The 18,311-nt window shown below is 39.6% G+C and overlaps 2 protein-coding genes across 2 annotated transcripts in view; one reads left to right on the top strand and one right to left on the bottom strand.

Moving 5' to 3' along the window:
• LOC117294782 (structural maintenance of chromosomes protein 3-like) overlaps positions 1-10,433 on the bottom strand; it is a 37,608-nt gene extending 27,175 nt beyond the window's left edge. Inside the window, exons 1-8 of the mRNA XM_033777301.1 lie at positions 10,252-10,433; positions 9,235-9,310; positions 8,063-8,101; positions 5,724-5,863; positions 5,246-5,325; positions 3,674-3,752; positions 1,635-1,752; positions 1,070-1,184 (exon numbers count right to left, since the gene is read on the bottom strand). Of these exons, the coding sequence (XP_033633192.1) occupies positions 1,070-1,184; positions 1,635-1,752; positions 3,674-3,752; positions 5,246-5,325; positions 5,724-5,863; positions 8,063-8,101; positions 9,235-9,310; positions 10,252-10,266 (662 nt within the window). The 5' untranslated portion in view covers positions 10,267-10,433. The remainder of the gene's footprint in view (positions 1-1,069; positions 1,185-1,634; positions 1,753-3,673; positions 3,753-5,245; positions 5,326-5,723; positions 5,864-8,062; positions 8,102-9,234; positions 9,311-10,251) is intronic.
• A 1,751-nt stretch (positions 10,434-12,184) lies between these two features.
• Positions 12,185-16,755, top strand: LOC117294950 (short-chain collagen C4-like). Its single transcript, XM_033777506.1, has 6 exons — positions 12,185-12,399; positions 12,955-13,183; positions 13,506-14,068; positions 14,754-14,838; positions 15,381-15,873; positions 16,719-16,755. Exons 1-5 carry the CDS (start codon positions 12,232-12,234, stop codon positions 15,869-15,871), a joined length of 1,536 nt encoding a protein of 511 aa, XP_033633397.1. The 5' UTR covers positions 12,185-12,231; the 3' UTR covers positions 15,872-15,873; positions 16,719-16,755.
• The last annotated feature ends 1,556 nt before the right edge of the window (positions 16,756-18,311 follow it).

Here is an 18,311-nt window from a genome sequence, read left to right as displayed (position 1 = left end):
AGACTGCACGACTCAACATTCTCAACTTTTGTTATCAAGGCATATGTATATAGGATTTGAGGCATTGCATGGTGAGGTATCAATGTATATTTGGTTTGCGGTTAACACCATGTGTGTATCTACTTGCCAGGTAGAGTTGTTCTTAGTGAACTGTCTTGCTTTATGTAAAAAATAAGTGCCGACCCCAAAATACTTGATTTCTTAACACAGGAAAATACATTGACTAAATGATGAACTTTGCTGTGCAACTAAACAAGGAAACGTAAGGTTAGAACAGATTAGGTTTAAAGCCAGTGGACCCTTTTGGTAAACATCATTGTCCAAGGCCCACACTTCGTGTATCACAACTTGAAAATTTAGGCTCAATCGGTCATCGGAGTCGGGAGAAAATAACAGGAAAACCCACCCTTGTATCCGCACGTTTCGCCGTGTCATGACATGTGTTTAAAATAAATCCGTTATTCTCAATCGAGAATTGATATTGGTTTACTGTATTTCAAGAGAAGTCTTTCACCACTACCTTCTGTAAACCCTGTAAGTTATTTGTAAATCTGTGAACTTTTATTTTTTTTTCTGTACCGAAAGGGTCCAATGGCTTTAAGGTTAAAAACAAAAGTAACTTCTTTTGGGAGTAGTGTTGATTCTGAGATATAGTAAATGGATGATTGGAACATTTGCCGAATTGACAACAAAATAGCTTAATTTAAATTCAGTGTCTGTCCAATGCAGTTGTATCAACGTATTTTGCTGGAAATGATTTTTGTGGTTGCACTTGCACAATTAACCATGAAAGAAAGAACAAGTTATCTGAAAGATTGAAAAATTTGCCAAACTGACAAAGCAATAGCTAAATTTAAATTCAGGTTTCGTCCGATGCAGTGGTATCTTAATAGATAGTGCACGTCTCGTTCGTATTTGAAAATTTTGGGACCACTTTGGTCCGACGTACATTGCTTTAATGCATGAGGGAAACAACTTGCACACTTTAATGGCTTCAAATTTATGCAAGACCTGCACAGTCTACTGGAGACAGGAAATATTCCCAGCATATTTTGTGGGTTTTTCTCACCTTCTCATTTTGTCCCATTTCTGGTATTGTTTCAATTCTTCCTTCTCTTCTTCCAGAGTTTGAAGACGTTCCTCGATGTACTTAAGAAGATCTTCAATTTTCTCACGTTTTCCCTCTGTAAACAAACAACAAATTCACAATGATATGTTTTTTTTATCATTATGCAATTGTTACTATACTCTTTGACTCTCTAAAAAATTCCTGTGGCTTATACACTCATGTATTTATAAAGAACAAAACAAAGGGCACATTTGGAACAATCGTAAAAAAAATATTTCTTTGTGCAAAAATAAACCTCCGTTGCCCTGGTCTTGGCCTTGGTGCCTTTCAAAAGATTCACACAGACTTAAAGATTTTTCAATGGAAGTGCCCCTTTCAAAGTGAAAATGGCCTTGCCCTTTCAAAGATGAAATTCTAGGCCTGCCTGTGAAACATAATTGTGACGACCGGTGACCCAAGAATATGACCCGATTACCAATAAAAAATCCACTCCAAAATGCTGAAACACTTTGCTACTTTGCTGTGCAAAATTCAAGACAATGTTAAGAAACCAAAAATGAGTGACCTGTTTCTTTAAGTATGGTTTGACTTTCCGCTTTGCGATCATCGTAGACACGGGTACCAGCCACCTCTCGTAGAAGCTTCAATCGCTGAGAGTCAGGAGCCGTTGCCATTTGGTTAATCTAAAAACCGGACAGAAAATAAAAAATCTCACACTTGGAAATATTCAGATGCTGAAGCTTGGATCGTTCTTGAATGGATGTGTGGCCAGGAGACTAGGCCCAATTGAGCAGAGCTGCTCACAACAAAAGCAGAAAATATTGCTTAACAATTTTCTGCTCGGCAGAAATGAGCAGGATACCAGTCAAAAGTTATACTTGTGACATGGTTGTTTGGTTGGTATCCTTATTCTGCCAAATTAGCAGAGCTGCTTAAGCAGAAAATATTGCTTAACAATTTTCTGCGCGGCAGAAATGAGCAGGATACCAGTCAAAAGTTATACTTATGACATGGTAGTTTGGTGTGTGTCCTTATTCTGGTAAGCGTACCTTTGTTTTGTTTAGCTATTGTTTGTGTTAAGCAGCTCCATGAAATTGGGCACCGTTTGGTGATATGGAAAGGTAGGTCAAAGGGAACAGACTTCTTCATCCCATGTCACTCCCTAAAGTATAGTAGGATCCTTCATCACTCAAAAAAAAAAGTAAAACCCAACACCATACAGTAACTCAACACCCAAACTATTGGACTCTGATGGTGGTATGCCTGATCCCATGTAAAGTGTAATCAGTTTACAAGTGCAGTCCTCAGTCCAACACCATACAGTAACTCAACACCCAAACTGTTGGACTCTGATGGTGGTATGCCTGATCCCATGTTAAGCATAATCAGTTTACTAGTGCAGTCCTCAGTCCAACACCATACAGTAACCCAACACTCTAACTATTGGACTCTGATGGTGGTATGCCTGATCCCATGTAAAGTGTAATCAGTTTACAAGTGCAGTCCTCAGTCCAACACCATACAGTAACTCAACACCCAAACTGTTGGACTCTGATGGTGGTATGCCTGATCCCATGTTAAGCATAATCAGTTTACTAGTGCAGTCCTCAGTCCAACACCATACAGTAACCCAACACTCTAACTATTGGACTCTGATGGTGGTATGCCTGATCCCATGTAAAGCATGATCAGTTTACTAGTGCAGTCCTCAGTCCAACACCATACAGTAACCCAACACTCTAACTATTGGACTCTGATGGTGGTATGCCTGATCCCATGTAAAGTGTAATCAGTTTACTAGTGCAGTCCTCAGTCCAACACCATACAGTAACTCAACACCCAAACTGTTGGACTCTGATGGTGGTATGCCTGATCCCATGTTAAGCATAATCAGTTTACTAGTGCAGTCCTCAGTCCAACACCATACAGTAACCCAACACTCTAACTATTGGACTCTGATGGTGGTATGCCTGATCCCATGTAAAGCATGATCAGTTTACTAGTGCAGTCCTCAGTCCAACACCATACAGTAACCCAACACTCTAACTATTGGACTCTGATGGTGGTATGCCTGATCCCATGTAAAGTGTAATCAGTTTACTAGTGCAGTCCTCAGTCCAACACCATACAGTAACTCAACACTCTAACTATTGGACTCTGATTATGGTGGTATGCCTGATCCCATGTAAAGCGTAATCAGTTTACTAGTGCAGTCCTCAGTCCTACACCATACAGTAACTCAACACCCAAACTGTTGGACTCTGATGGTGGTATGCCTGATCCCATGTAAAGCGTAATCAGTTTACTAGTGCAGTCCTCAGTCCAACAAAATCCAACAAAAATTGCCGTTAGATTTTGATGGGTTTGGTTGGATAATAATCTATAATACTTCCTTCTTGAAAAACCTGTATACAATGAAGCCGGTGCTTTTTTTATAAAACTCATAGAAACAATTTCCCATGAAATGCATTCTAATCCCTCTTTACTATAAGATGTTGAAACAAAATCTCTTCAAAATTTCTAGCGATTGTTTGTGGAAGTACAAGACAGGATCTTGGAAAATTGTCAGTGGGGAAACTTCTAATTTGTGTTGTTCCTACTAACCTTTCCCTGCTTGACAATGTAGTAAGGGTTGCTGCGAGAGAATCCTGCACTCTCCAAAAGGTTCATCACATCAGTTTTCCTACACCAAAAGAAAAAAGCCAAATCGTCCAATTTCATCTTTACCTAAATGGAGGCACTCTTTGCAGGTAAGCTACAACAGGATTGAGGTAAGAAACCTTTTTGGGGTTCTTTCTCCAACATGTTAACCCTTTAGCCCGCATAATGCCCGGAGGCCCCCTCTGATGACCACGCATACCGCCCGCACGCGCCCGCGCAGTTTGACATGGTGTACTTTGAGTTTTACATATGCGATTATAACGCAGCAAACAGCCGTAGATAGAGCGCGATCTCAAGATGACAACAGTCTAAAAATAGCACATGGTCCACAAAAGAAAAAATGACGTAAGGTTCAAAAGTCGAAAGTCATTTCACTATCAAACAATGCATGTATGAGTGGGTGCTTTTTCACTGTGTGGAGCCGTACGTTTTCTCTGTGTAGACGGACCGTATAGGGGATGTACCACGTACTACGCGCGCATGTACACAGTAATGGCAGTCTCCCGCTTGTTTCACGTAAAACTTTCTGGTGCTTTTACATACGTTATACCGCAATTTGAGAGGATTTTACAAAAGATTTTAAGGTACAGAAGGTATCTGTTGATAATAGAGGCATTCATTTTCATTTCTCAAGGTATGTTGTGATTATTTTCAACCACTTTTCGTAGCTTTGTTTTCCTGTCAGACAACAGTAAAGTTGAGAAAACTTGTGTGCACAACTTTCCACGTAAACAAACCTTCACTTGATACGCAAACAATGTTTTCAAATTTTTTGTTGATCTCTCTTATGTTTCCAACCTGAAAGCTTGAACTTTGTGAGACAAACAAAGCAACTGTGAAAATCATCCAGAAGATAATTTCATCCTCTACAAAATAAACTCAACTTGTAACACAAGAAAATAATCACACCAACAGTTATCCGACGATTTCTGGATAGGGGATGGAAATCGATTGAATTTTCCTGGCGCACTAAGGAGCGTGTGACATTATGTTTAATGTTGCGTGCGTGCTAAAGGGTTTAAAATGCTTGGCACAACTACGCTTTCTGTGGCACCCGCCACGTTTAAGGCTTTGAAGTTGGTCTTTTCAAAGATACCTGGTCAAGTTGTGATCAATTGGGGAAACTTGCTGTTGGGTCTTTGACTTTCTGTTCTGAAACAGCCCCTTGTTGTTGCAAGATCCTCTCAATAAGAAAAAGGCATCGCGATACTTCATCGAAACTGCAATTTATCAATATTGCAATTACAATCAATCGATATGATTTATTATATCGTAATTGTTTACGAACAGGTATCTCGTTTTCAAATAATAACGTGATATTGCCCAAGCTTTTTAATGGGGCTTCTTACTAGGCCAAAGGGTAACAGTTCGGGGATTGTTTTGGGTATGACTAAAATTCAATACCAGAAAAACGTAACTTAAACAAAATATTTTGAATTAGTATTCAGGTAGCAGACATTAAGAGTTCTTTTTGGATGAGTGGGTGCCCAAGTACAAGGTGAAGATGAGACTTACGTGACCATTTTCTTGTCCAGAAAATACTGATCTTTTTTCGAGCCAATCACACGGCGTAAAGTTACTTCCTCTTTTTCGATCTGTGGTGAAATTGCAATACAAGAATAACACTTTATATATGAATAGTCAATAAATCTAAGTGCAATATAGCTACCCTTGGGGTTGGGTATAAATTTACTTGGGTATCAAATGGGTACAGTACTTGATTTAGAACGTGTCACTTTAGGTAGGAGTAGGTAAAAATCGGTACACTCCTCAAGGTTAACTTTGGGAAATACTTGATAATATACCGTTTTGTAAATCAAAAGTATGATGTTTGCGAATTACATAGATCTGAATGTTGGTTGTGTGTATGCGCTAACACCATAGTCTTGGAACCAAGACTAGAATCGATGACTTAGCCACAGTCCACTAGAATTTAAGATGGGTAACCGCGAGACCTTGGCCAAGGTACGCTAAACAAAAGCAACATACTTACAGGAATTCTGTTATCTGAGTTGTCAAAGACGATTTCCACAAAGGCAGAGATGACCCTCGGACCAGTACCCTCATGGAGGAGAGACTGACGCTGCTCGGGTCGGAGGTTATTGAACTCATCACTAAGGACGAACTGAATGGCTGTTAAACAACAAGATTTGAGCAACAATATTATTTGTCAACCGTCGTTTAATTTTAAGATAATTAACTGTGGGTACAACGACATTTTATGATCAATTATGAAAATCTTCAGGCCAGGGACCAATTTCATGAGCTGCTTTTAAAAGCACAAATAGTAGCTAAGCACAACAAAGTCATGATTACCAGAAGTAGCTAAGCACAACAAAGTCTTGATTACCAGAAGTAGCTTAGCACAACAAAGTCTTGATTACCAGAAGTAGCTAAGCACAACAAAGTCTTGATTACCAGAAGTAGCTAAGCACAACAAAGTCTTGATTACCAGAAGTAGCTAAGCACAACAAAGTCTTGATTACCAGAAGTAGCTAAGCACAACAAAGTCTTGATTACCAGAAGTAGCTAAGCACAACAAAGTCTTGATTACCAGAAGTAGCTAAGCACAACAAAGTCTTGATTACCAGAAGTAGCTAAGCACAACAAAGTCTTGATTACCAGAAGTAGCTAAGCACAACAAAGTCTTGATTACCAGAAGTATCTAAGCACAACAAAGTCTTGATTACCAGAAGTACCTTAGCACAAAACAAAGTCTTGATTACCAGAAGTAGCTAAGCACAACAAAGTCTTGATTACCAGAAGTAGCTAAGCACAACAAAGTCTTGATTACCAGAAGTAGCTAAGCACAACAAAGTCTTGATTACCAGAAGTAGCTAAGCACAACAAAGTCTTGATTACCAGAAGTAGCTAAGCACAACAAAGTATTGATTACCAGAAGTACCTTAGCACAAAACAAAGTCTTGATTACCAGAAGTAGCTAAGCACAACAAAGTCTTGATTACCAGAAGTACCTTAGCACAAAACAAAGTCTTGATTACCAGAAGTAGCTAAGCACAACAAAGACTTGATTACCAGAAGTAGCTAAGCACAACAAAGTCTTGATTACCAGAAGTACCTTAGCACAAAACAAAGTCTTGATTACCAGAAGTAGCTAAGCACAACAAAGTCTTGATTACCAGAAGTAGCTAAGCACAACAAAGACTTGATTACCAGAAGTAGCTAAGCACAACAAAGTCTTGATTACCAGAAGTAGCTAAGCACAACAAAGTCTTGATTACCAGAAGTAGCTAAGCACAACAAAGTCTTGATTACCAGAAGTAGCTAAGCACAACAAAGTCTTGATTACCAGAAGTAGCTAAGCACAACAAAGTCTTGATTACCAGAAGTAGCTAAGCACAACAAAGTCTTGATTACCAGAAGTACCTTAGCACAAAACAAAGTCTTGATTACCAGAAGTAGCTAAGCACAACAAAGACTTGATTACCAGAAGTAGCTAAGCACAACAAAGTCTTGATTACCAGAAGTACCTTAGCACAAAACAAAGTCTTGATTACCAGAAGTAGCTAAGCACAACAAAGTCTTGATTACCAGAAGTAGCTAAGCACAACAAAGACTTGATTACCAGAAGTAGCTAAGCACAACAAAGTCTTGATTACCAGAAGTACCTTAGCACAAAACAAAGTCTTGATTACCAGAAGTAGCTAAGCACAACAAAGTCTTGATTACCAGAAGTAGCTACATGTAAGCACAACAAAGTCTTGATTACCAGAAGTAGCTAAGCACAACAAAGTCTTGATTACCAGAAGTAGCTTAGCACAACAAAGTCTTGATTACCAGAAGCACAACAAAGTCTTGATTACCAGAAGTAGCTAAGCACAACAAAGTCTTGATTACCAGAAGTAGCTTAGCACAACAAAGTCTTGATTACCAGAAGTAGCTAAGCACAACAAAGTCTTGATTACCAGAAGTAGCTAAGCACAACAAAGTCTTGATTACCAGAAGTAGCTAAGCACAACAAAGTCTTGATTACCAGAAGTAGCTTAGCACAACAAAGTCTTGATTACCAGAAGTAGCTAAGCACAACAAAGTCTTGCTTACCAGACTAAGGTTAACAGCCAAAATACAACATCATGTGTATTTTGCTTTAACTGGTATCCTTCTTATTTTCTGCTTAAACTGCTCTGTCAAATCGTGCCCAGGTCTAAACAGCCCAGAACACGTCACACAGTCGAATACCACCGATACAATTGCGTCATCAGCCAAACAAAACTTATTTATTATTTATTTTCCCAGTTGAAGTATAAAATAGGTTTCTATTGCACTGGTAGTGGGAGTCCATTGGACCCCAACATTATTAAATTATCTTACCATAGAAAAAGTTGCTCTTTCCTGATCCATTTCGTCCAACTGCAAAAAAAACAGTAACAGATTTCAATGGCACTCTCTCCATAGTATTATGGACAGTTTTAATTCTGTACTTCATCAATAAAGGCAGTGGACACTATTGGTAATTGTCCAAGACTAGTCTTCACAGTTGGTGTATCTCAACATATGCATAAAATAACAAACCTGTGAATATTTGAGCTCAATCGGTCATCGAACTTGCGAGATATGAATGAAAGAAAAAAACACCCTTGTCACACGAAGGTGTGTGCGTTTAGATAGTTGATTTCGATACCTGAAATTCTAAATCTGAGGTCTCGAAATCAAATTCGTGGAAAATTACTTGTTTCTCGAAAACTATGGCACTTCAGAGGGTGCCGTTTCTCACAATGTTTTATACCATCAACCTCTCCCTATTACTCGTCACCAAGAAAGGTTTTATGGCAATAATTTTTTTGAGTAATTACCAATAGTGTCCACTGCCTTTAAAACTATACGTTATTTAATACTTAATCTACCACTTAATCTTAGATCTTGTCTTTGTACCACCAATTTCAAATCTCTTCTCAAAACTTATCTTATGTCACAGGTTTTCAAGGACTATTTATGTTGTGTGTGTTTTTCTATTGTTTTGTTTTTGGTTATACTGCGCCTTGAACACCCAGCAGGGTGGATATGTGCGCATTACAAATATTAATATTATTCTTACTTTAAAGGAACAAGTTGCCTTGGATCGGACGAGTTGGTCTATAAAAAGCGTTTGTAACCCTTTTTTATAAAATGCATATGTTTGGAAAGATGTTTTAAAAGGAGAAAACAAGGATCCACACAAGTTTGCCTCGAAATTGCATGGTTTTCCTTTTACTACGGTAGGACAACTATGGGAGTCAATAATTTGACTCCCATAAATGCCCGACCGTGTTAGTTGACGAGGTAAAAGGAAAACCGTGCAATTTCGAGGCATGTTTGTGTGGATCAGTGTATTCTACTTTTACAACATCTTTCTACCCAAATGCATTTTATAAAAAAAACGGTTACAAACACTTTTCAAAGACCAACTCGACCGATCCAAGGCAACGTGTTCCTTTAAAGTGGTTATAAAAATACAACTTATTTAATGATAACTACATGTGGGATTTATTTAAATATGAACTTACCAACAACGTTGTGTTTAGAACTGAATGGTTCTATGACAGTTTGGTCCCGGTAACTACGGAATCCCTGAATGGTGACCTTTGATTTTAAAATTAAATAAAAGAAAATGTTATTAGAAGTCAGCATATTTCATTTGTTACCTTGGGTTGTTTCTTACTTAATCTTAATTAACTAAATAATAACATGTACAAAATCAAAGAAAATTGATACACAGTACACAAACAAACCGCTGTTTTGCATAATTCCCTAGCCTTCATTCATTTGTCAAATGAAATGTTAAGTAAAAAAAGACACTGCATAAAAATAATCATGGACAAGTAGTCCCTCGGCTTAACACGTCCTGTCTTATGGACCCTACCGAGTATACAAGTAGAAGTACAAGTAGAAGTAGAAGTAATAAATAAAATTTAATAAAATTATAGGGCCCTAACAATTTTATAAGAAATTCCAAATAACGAGCAAGTCTTAAAAACTCTTCTTCTTGACTAAAAATCACAAATAACATCTTTGTCATAAAGAATTTTAAGAAAGGAATCTTCTGTCATTTCATTGATTATGATTGTCATTCACATTCGTGTGTCAATAATTACCGAGAATCATTGAATGTCTGCAAGTGCAAGCTTAGCGTTGATGTATCCGGCAGGATATTTTTGCTGACTTAACCAATGGTCAAATGGAGATGGAGATGAGATTGGTCTGTCATGTCTATTGTCTGTGCTGTGGAGTCAGGAGTGTGGTTGGTTTTTGAATGGTCGTGAATTATAAAAAATTGGGGCTACTTGTTTGTTTGATACAATAATTAAATAAACCAATTAAATTTCGTGAAATGGATAGGCTATTCCCATTCCATTTCCATGTTATGCTTTAGATCTTTCTGATCCCCCTTAATAAATACTAAAATAGTGCGTTCTCAGAATCATCGCGATGCCAAACCAAATAACGTTTAAGCGTATGTAAAAACATGTACAAACACATTCGATCGTATTTTTTTGTAACATGACAATAACCTAAGAACTTACCTGTTTTATATACATTTTTGCAAGAATCACTGGATTTTCTGACACAACCTTATTGGGGTTGATTTTAGCAACACCTTAGACAAGCAGAATGGAGATCGCTCATTCTTTAAGGTTAAATCTAGGCAAAACGATGACAATCTGGGGACCTATTTGGGGAAAATTGAGCACAAAACCAAAATGGCGCGCTTCTCAAGAACGGATGATTCCATTTTTTGTAGGTACAAAGCGTTGTCGGCTAAATATAAATAGTCCGGTGATTGATACGTTTAGGTTACAATATGATTAGCTTAAGCAGCTTTACCAAAAATATACAGTGAAAGAGCACAAAAAGGATGTTAACGTCAGTCATAATTGTTTTAATAAAGTTCAAAGGTAGACAAAAATGTACAATGCTACACCCATGCTATAGAATGGGATCGACCATCAAGAGCTTTGTGACTCGCTGGTACTCAAGAGTTTATCGTTGCGTGTCCAGACACGGATGAACCGTTTACCAGCTTGAAATAAAATTAATAGGATATATTGTTAAATTTACCGGTAATAATCATGTGGGGGACTAGCTCAAATGGTAGAGCGCTCGCTTAGCATGTGAGAGGTACCGGGATCAATGCCCGGGTTCTCCAACTTCCCTTTTTTTCTTTTCTGCGAAAGAAAACTTTTTACATTTCTTTGTACCGTAATTTTGCCTTTTCGGAGTCTTTTGTAAAAACGAAAAGCATAATTTCCATTCTTTTAATAAACACAATTATTCTTAACTAGTATATCTTGAAGCTTGTCATGTCATGATCACAACGGAATAGTACGTCTATAAATAAGAAGCGTTGTTGTCAAGAAGGAAGACTGTGGAACAACCATTGATCTCCATTATACTGTCAGTATAATAGAGATCAATGGGAACAACCTACATGTACATGTATATGCCTATATGCACCAATTTTAAATTCTTTTGTACTTCTTTGGGTTAGACAATTGTTTCTCTTTGTGCATCCCGATTGAAAGTAATTCTAATAAATATTTTGCTTCTTTTCGTATACGGTATGTTTTATTTTGTAATTGTTCAACTTAAACTTTTGTATCAGATTAAAGTTGTCAAAAGTATACACGTAATCATCATCATTCCCTCATCTTGAGTCGATCGAGTATACTCGCACATTGGTTGAAGAGCTATCATAAGGCAATGCACTGGCAAACTTTTAGAAAATATCTGCCTAGCAATTATGAGCTGTTCCGACCTATACCGTCGGAACAGGTGTTGTTTTTGTCGAGATTTTTATTATTAGTATTATTATAGCTGTTCCGACCCGTCGGAACAGGTATTGTTTTCGTCTTGATTTTTATTATTAGTGTTATTATAGCTGTTCCGACCCGTCGGAACAGGTATTGTTTTCGTCTTGATTTTTATTGTTTTTATTAGCTTAGTGTTCCGACCCGTCGGAACAGGTATTAATTTCGTCTTGATTTTTATTGTTTTTATTAGCTTAGTGTTCCGACGTAGTGGTCGGATGAGCTATTGAAAGCTATTGAAATCTTCGTGGTAAGAAGCACCGTAAAACGTTTGATATAGTGTTCAAAACGACCAAGTTGAAGTTCTGTAGTCTAGTAATTGTGAAAGTGGTAATTTTTCACACAAAACTAAACAAATTCCGAAAAGGCTTCATGCAACAAGCCTTTTAATAGTAGCATCTGAAAGCATCAGTTTTTGTTTGCAACTTTGATGATCAATATATTGTGTCCCAAATTCCACAGGTTTGCTGTTCTCATGCATGTCTTGGAATACAGCAAGTGAGGATATTGTCTTCCACAATTATCATAAGTATCCACTGCCTTTAATGTATGTTGCACATGTTTAGGATCGAAGTTCATGTGACCCCGCGACTCCTCGCCACTGTATTAATAGAACTGTTTTCAGTTGGCGTCAGTGTTGTACCAAAAGGCTCGTTCTAAACGCAGCTTGTATGTTGTTGAGATCAAGCAAGAGACATGGATTCTAATGACTTGCCTGAAAACCATCTGATCTGGTCGAAGAAGAACTCTAGCAGAAATGGTTGGCGTTGGTTTTTGGCGGGAACGCTCCTTAACCTTACTATAACATCACTTATTGTTGGGTCGATGCTGTTCTATGTTCACGAAGAACTACAGTCTGTTAAGGTATAGTACTGGAACGAGACATTTGCTATACTATTGTTATTAATTAATGAAACCAAAGGATAAAATGAACAAATTGAACTCAATCACTGTAGCTTGCAACCCTGAGGAGACCTGCCAACAATTGAATGATAATTATGTGAACCAGCAACACTGGGATAAGCTACCCCTCTTACTATGTAAAGTGTTCCGAGTTCTTTAACGGCACACATTACGGTGTTAGTATCTTGCTCAAGGACGCACGTCTCACGACCGGGACTCGAACCCACACACAATCATGCCAAACAAAAAACCACCACAGGTTGTGTCGAGTGCTTGCAACCGCTGGGCCTCGTCACGCCACAAAATCAGGCTGGTTGACGACGATATGAGCTTGGACCCCAGGCTATTATATTCCTTCCAAATCTCAAAAGAGTTTGACTTATTCCCACTGGGCTGCCTCTCAGATAATATGGCTTCCAAAATACCGAATCAAACAACAAACAATGTATATATTAATATGCCAGGAGTAGATTTGTGTGTGTTGATCTGGGATATTTGGGTTTTATACGAATTTAGGGCCAGTTACTTTCACATGAAGACCGATTGTTTATCTTGGAAAAACATGTCACCACAAACGACGCCACTCAGCAACAAGGCACTCCTACTCCCGAAGTGAATGGTCAGACTTCGAATACAGCCCAACTGCGAATACGGAGAGATCATGAACCACATAATATGTCTACTGAGAACGGCCATGCTGAGGGGAATATGACGTTTCAATCAGGATTTCATACTTCCCAAACTGGTAAGAATCGAAGGAGGACAGTTAATGTTAAAGGAGCTGCCCTCGACATTATCTTTTACAGATTATGCACATTATCTGCACAAGCAAGTGACAAATGTATTATGGTGAAGTCATAATAAAGATAGAAGTAGTACAGCACGGACTCAACTCTTGCAAAGAAGAGGCACTCCTTTCTAGGAATAATATTGAAATTTTATTTCGAGGTAACTACCATTTCGAGACAACAAAATACTTTTGTAAAGTCCAAGAAACCCGGTCCTGACATAGTTAAGGTCTTTTCTTCACGATGATGGAATCCTTGCCCTTATATTTCATAATTTAGATCCACTTGGACTATACTCTCCAGTTTCAACTTGCCGGGACGGAAAAGATGGGAAGGATGGCAGAGACGGTCGTGACGGGAGGGATGGAAGGGACTGCCGCCCGGGACAACCCGCTACACCCATTGGACCGGGACAACCCGGTGAGCCAGGACCACCCGGTGAAACAGGACTTCCTGGTGGGCGTGGACCACCCGGTAAACAAGGACCAAGTGGTGAGCCAGGACCAACTGGTGAGCGCGGATCAACTGGTGAGCCAGGTCAAACTGGTGAGCCAGGACTATCCGGTATAGCAGGAAAATCTGGTATCAGAGGACCACGTGGTGAGCCAGGACCAACTGGTGAGCGCGGATCAACTGGTGAGCCAGGTCAAACTGGTGAGCCAGGACTATCCGGTATTGCAGGAAAATCTGGTATCAGAGGACCACGTGGTGAGCCAGGACCAACTGGTGAGCGCGGATCAACTGGTGAGCCAGGTCAAACTGGTGAGCCAGGACTATCCGGTATTGCAGGAAAATCTGGTATCAGAGGACCACGTGGTGAGCAAGGGCCTCAAGGACAACAGGTGATTAACAGCTTGAAGTTTTGTTCACATGGTTTAATAGACCCTTCCCATGAAATAATATGTAAATTGCACATAGCGCGTGCGCACTAACGTTTTGGTTGGCAATTTAATGAGGGAACATCGCGCTGTTTTGTACACGACTAATGGCTGCGTGACGCAGACGCGATTGCGCTTCTGCTCAGTGCACAACACCATGGCGTTTGCCAACCAACCGGGTATGTACGCATGCGTGAATGTAATTAGCATAAACTTATTTCATGGGAAGGGTCCATTGCAGCTGTTAATGAAAACGATAACGATCACGACGCAAAAAAACCGCATTCTATTGGTTAAATTATTGTTCCACGCAGAATATGCCCACGCTCATTCAACCATCGGGGCGTGCATTGTTAACTCGTTACCGAGGCCTGTGTGACCGGGCCTTTTACCTACGATTGTGGACCTAAGACGAACAGAGAGCACTGTTCGAAGCGTCGAGACCAAACTGGCTTTAACCATAGCCGACACTCCCTCAAAAGAGATTTACTACATGGTTGTATATACTGCAAGTTTACTATTATTTATAAATTATTCTAATCTTTCACACCATGCAAAGCTTCAAACATCACTTAGCTGAATCCCATCCATTATTTCCCATGCATAACATGGCAATAAATTATTTTTCTGTAAAATAATGATATTGCAGGGGCGTAGTTCTTCAGGACCGACATACATTCGGTGGGGAAGAACCACTTGCCCAGACCAGGCAGGCACAGAGCTCGTATATCAAGGTAGGTTTTTCTGTTATTACAATGAAGCCCATTAAAGGCAGTGGACACTATTGGTAATTGTCAAAGACTAGCCTTCACAGTTGGTGTATCTCAACATATGCATAAAATTACAAACCTGTGAAAATTTGAGCTCAATCGGTCATTGAACTTGCGAGATAATAAGGAAAGAAAAAAACACCATTGTCACAAGAAGTTGCGTGCGTTTTGGTTGATTTCGAGACCTCAAGTTCTAAACTTGAGGTCTCGAAATCAAATTCGTGAAAAATTACTTCTTTCTCGAAAACTATGGCACTTCAGAGGGAGCCGTTTCTCACAATGTTTTATACCATCAACATCTCCCCATTACTCGTCACCAAGAAAGGTTTTATATGCTAATAATTATTTTGAGTAATAACCAATAGTGTGCACTGCCTTTAATCGAACTTGGCGTTTATGTTCGCAATTTTGTTGGTGTGCTGTATATTTACATTATTCACAAACAGCATTCCAGGAGTCCTGCACTATGACATAAATGCTAATATTTAGGGGTAATTTCTCGACAGGTTATGGTGCTGGCGCATTTTATAACAAAAAGGGAGGAAGCACGGATCTCTTCTGTCTCCCAACTGATCCAGATGTACCTGCTTCATACAGAGATGGAATCCAATCAGGTACCTCACGCCTATATGGAATGGAATACCAAGTCGAGATAGTTGACCCCTTTTCTCATGAAAATGCTGAAGTTCTTCACGATCATAGCGTGCCGTGTGCAGTGTGTCGTCTCACCAGTCGGGGCACTCAGGTGTTATTTCCCGCCAAGAATGAATGTCCTGGCAACTGGACAAAGGAATACAAGGGTTACCTCATGACAGACACCAATAACCATGTGAGGCAGCAAGCTGTATGTTTGGATGAGGCACCTGAGGTCATCCCCGGTACTCAGGCCAATTACAACGGGGCGCTTCTTTACGTGATGGAAGTTGTATGCATTTCCCTCCAGTGCCCTCCGTATGTTAATGGTCGTGAAATACAGTGCACGATCTGTAGCATTTGAATTACGATTCACGCCACTGTAGGCATTGAAGCACGGTTTAAACATCGGCTCACGACGGGTTCTTCAACGGCCGTCTAAAACCGGCAGGGTCGGCGGCCGTGTGATAAATCGCACGGCAACGCACGGCAACGACCCTGCAAGGTTTTTAACGGACGTTTAAGAACAAGTCACTACTCTTTTATTCCCATTCAGATCATCAATGCCCTTTTGTTAAAAAACGTAAACAAATACAGTTATAAACACTTTAACCATTAAAAATTCGAGGTTTGATAAAAACATTCATAAATATCTCAGACAGTTTCACTATTTCTATTGGTGGAGAGCGCGTCACGTGGGTGTGTATAAACCTTTGTCAGGGCTGTATGCTTCGTTTTTGAAAGGGCAAGGGCACCAAGGCATTTTTTTCTTGGTAAAGGGCACCCTATGCTGAAATTGCAAATTTGTGCTGGAGTATTTCAAGGGCACCAAGGCAATGACCAGGGGACACGGAGGCAATCGCCTTCGTTGCCTCCGTGAAGTATCAGGCCTGCTTTGTTTATGACCGGTAAAAAGTGTTAGTTCATGGGCGTGACACGCGAGCTTGCACCTGTTCTTATAAGACAGTTTCTTCATTCCTATTGGTCAAGAGCAACGGCTGAAACAGTTGTGCCACATCACGCGATACGCGCGACGCGCACAGCATTCCCTTATAAGGAGTTGTTTACCCGAGGGCGGCGGAGGGCTTTACCATTTCATAGCTGGAGGGGTGTTGTGTTGAAAGAAATGATTGAACAATTATAATTTTTGCATTTATTTTTACTTTTTGACCGAAAAGGTATTTATGAATGGGAATCAAAGTGTGTTGAATCGGTTTTCAACTAGTGGTTTCAACCCGCCGATGCCTGGTTCTTTATAATTTACCTCGACTTCGTCTCGAACCAGGCCTCGTTGGGATTAAACCACTAGTTGAAAACCTCTTCACCACACATTGATTCCCTTTAAAATCAAAACTTTGTGAGGAATCTGCCCGTGGGTTGTGTGTTCGCGGGCGCGTGATTACGCGCGCGCGCTTAGATTACGCGCTGTTACTTTAGCTATGAATTGCGTTCCGCGTGATAATTTTGCGCGCCCGACACGCGATAATAAACATTGGTTATTATTAAGGGAATAAAAGAGTATAATTATAGGCGACGAGTTCTCAAACGGCCGTTTAAAACCGGCAGGGTCGGCCACGAACGCAATTGGCATAGCTATTATTAACAGCGCGTAAAATGTTAGTACATGCGCGTATACACACCGACCGACGCGCAAAAAAACAATTTTACAAAAGTTTTTGAAAATTTGCAAACCTAAAAAAATCGCAAATGAAACAGTCACACTGTCAATACCTCTTTAATTATGTCGCTTTTAACATAAGGGCATTTATGAACGGGAATAAAAGTGTAGTGACTCGTTCTTAAACGGCCGTTTAAAACCTGGCGATAAAAGCCCTCGCCTTCGGCTCGGGCCTTCTTCACACGGCCACGACCCTGCCGGTTTTAAACGGCCGTTTAAGAACTCGTCGCCTCCTCTTTTATTCCCTTATTTATACACCCCACGTGACGCGCTCTCCACCGCTAGGAATAGCGAAACTGTCTGAGGTGTTTAAGAAGTATTTGCCACTGATTGCCTGTTTTGATCATTGCAAATGCAGCGTTTATTTTAATCGCCTGTACAATGATTGGCTTGAAGATTATGACTTTTAGACATTCAGTATAAAGCGAAGGTTTTTTTTCTAGTAAGCCACTGCAAAAGAAAATAAATTACATGCAAAACTCATTAGGCGATGTTGGTGGGCTGACGCGTCATGACGTATGCACACGCGCATTGTGTCATTCATTCCCCTTATTATCCGTCTTCCTGTTTACGAAAGATTAATTTCTATGTAGCTCTATTGTGTACATCCATTTAAAATGAATATTTTAATGTTTTGCCTTGCACAAGAAATAGGTCTCGATGCTAAACTTTGTTAATTTGGTTGAACAAGATTGTTTACATTTTATCAATGGAACATCCCATGTATTGTAGATGTCATGTTTTGAGCGCGTTGTACCGACCTCAGTACATTCGTTCCTATCACTACATCTTGAGCAAGAATCAGCCCAATCTCATGCATCCAGACCATCCTAGCAGTCTTGGATAAGACCACCGGGAATGAGTGAAGATTTCATCAAGCTCTATATCAACATCCACTCTCTAGAAAATGTTTAGATCCTGATTGATAAGCTCATTGTCAATATTAGTATAGTTAATCTATGGTTTGACCTAGACAAATTTGCAACAGAAATGATTTTTTTGCAAGTGTCTCATGAGACCCTCTTAAACAACATATCCAAAGAGTAGAAAAAAGTAAGCAGGGGAAATATGCATAACTTGCATAAGTTAAAAATTACCGTTTTCCCCCTAAAAACTTATGCACACC

The sequence above is a fragment of the Asterias rubens genome, chromosome 9 (genome assembly GCF_902459465.1).
Source record: "Asterias rubens chromosome 9, eAstRub1.3, whole genome shotgun sequence".
Taxonomy (NCBI): domain Eukaryota; kingdom Metazoa; phylum Echinodermata; class Asteroidea; order Forcipulatida; family Asteriidae; genus Asterias; species Asterias rubens.
This window is presented reverse-complemented; position numbering and strand designations above follow the sequence as displayed.

Coding starts and splice junctions, on each gene's coding strand:
- LOC117294950 (XM_033777506.1), top strand. CDS start 12,232: ATGGATTCTAATGACTTGCCTGAAAACCATCTGATCTGGTCGAAGAAG. Junction 14,069..14,753: donor AAGGGCCTCAAGGACAACAG/GTGATTAACAGC, acceptor ATGATATTGCAG/GGGCGTAGTTCTTCAGGACC. Junction 14,839..15,380: donor CACAGAGCTCGTATATCAAG/GTAGGTTTTTCT, acceptor ATTTCTCGACAG/GTTATGGTGCTGGCGCATTT.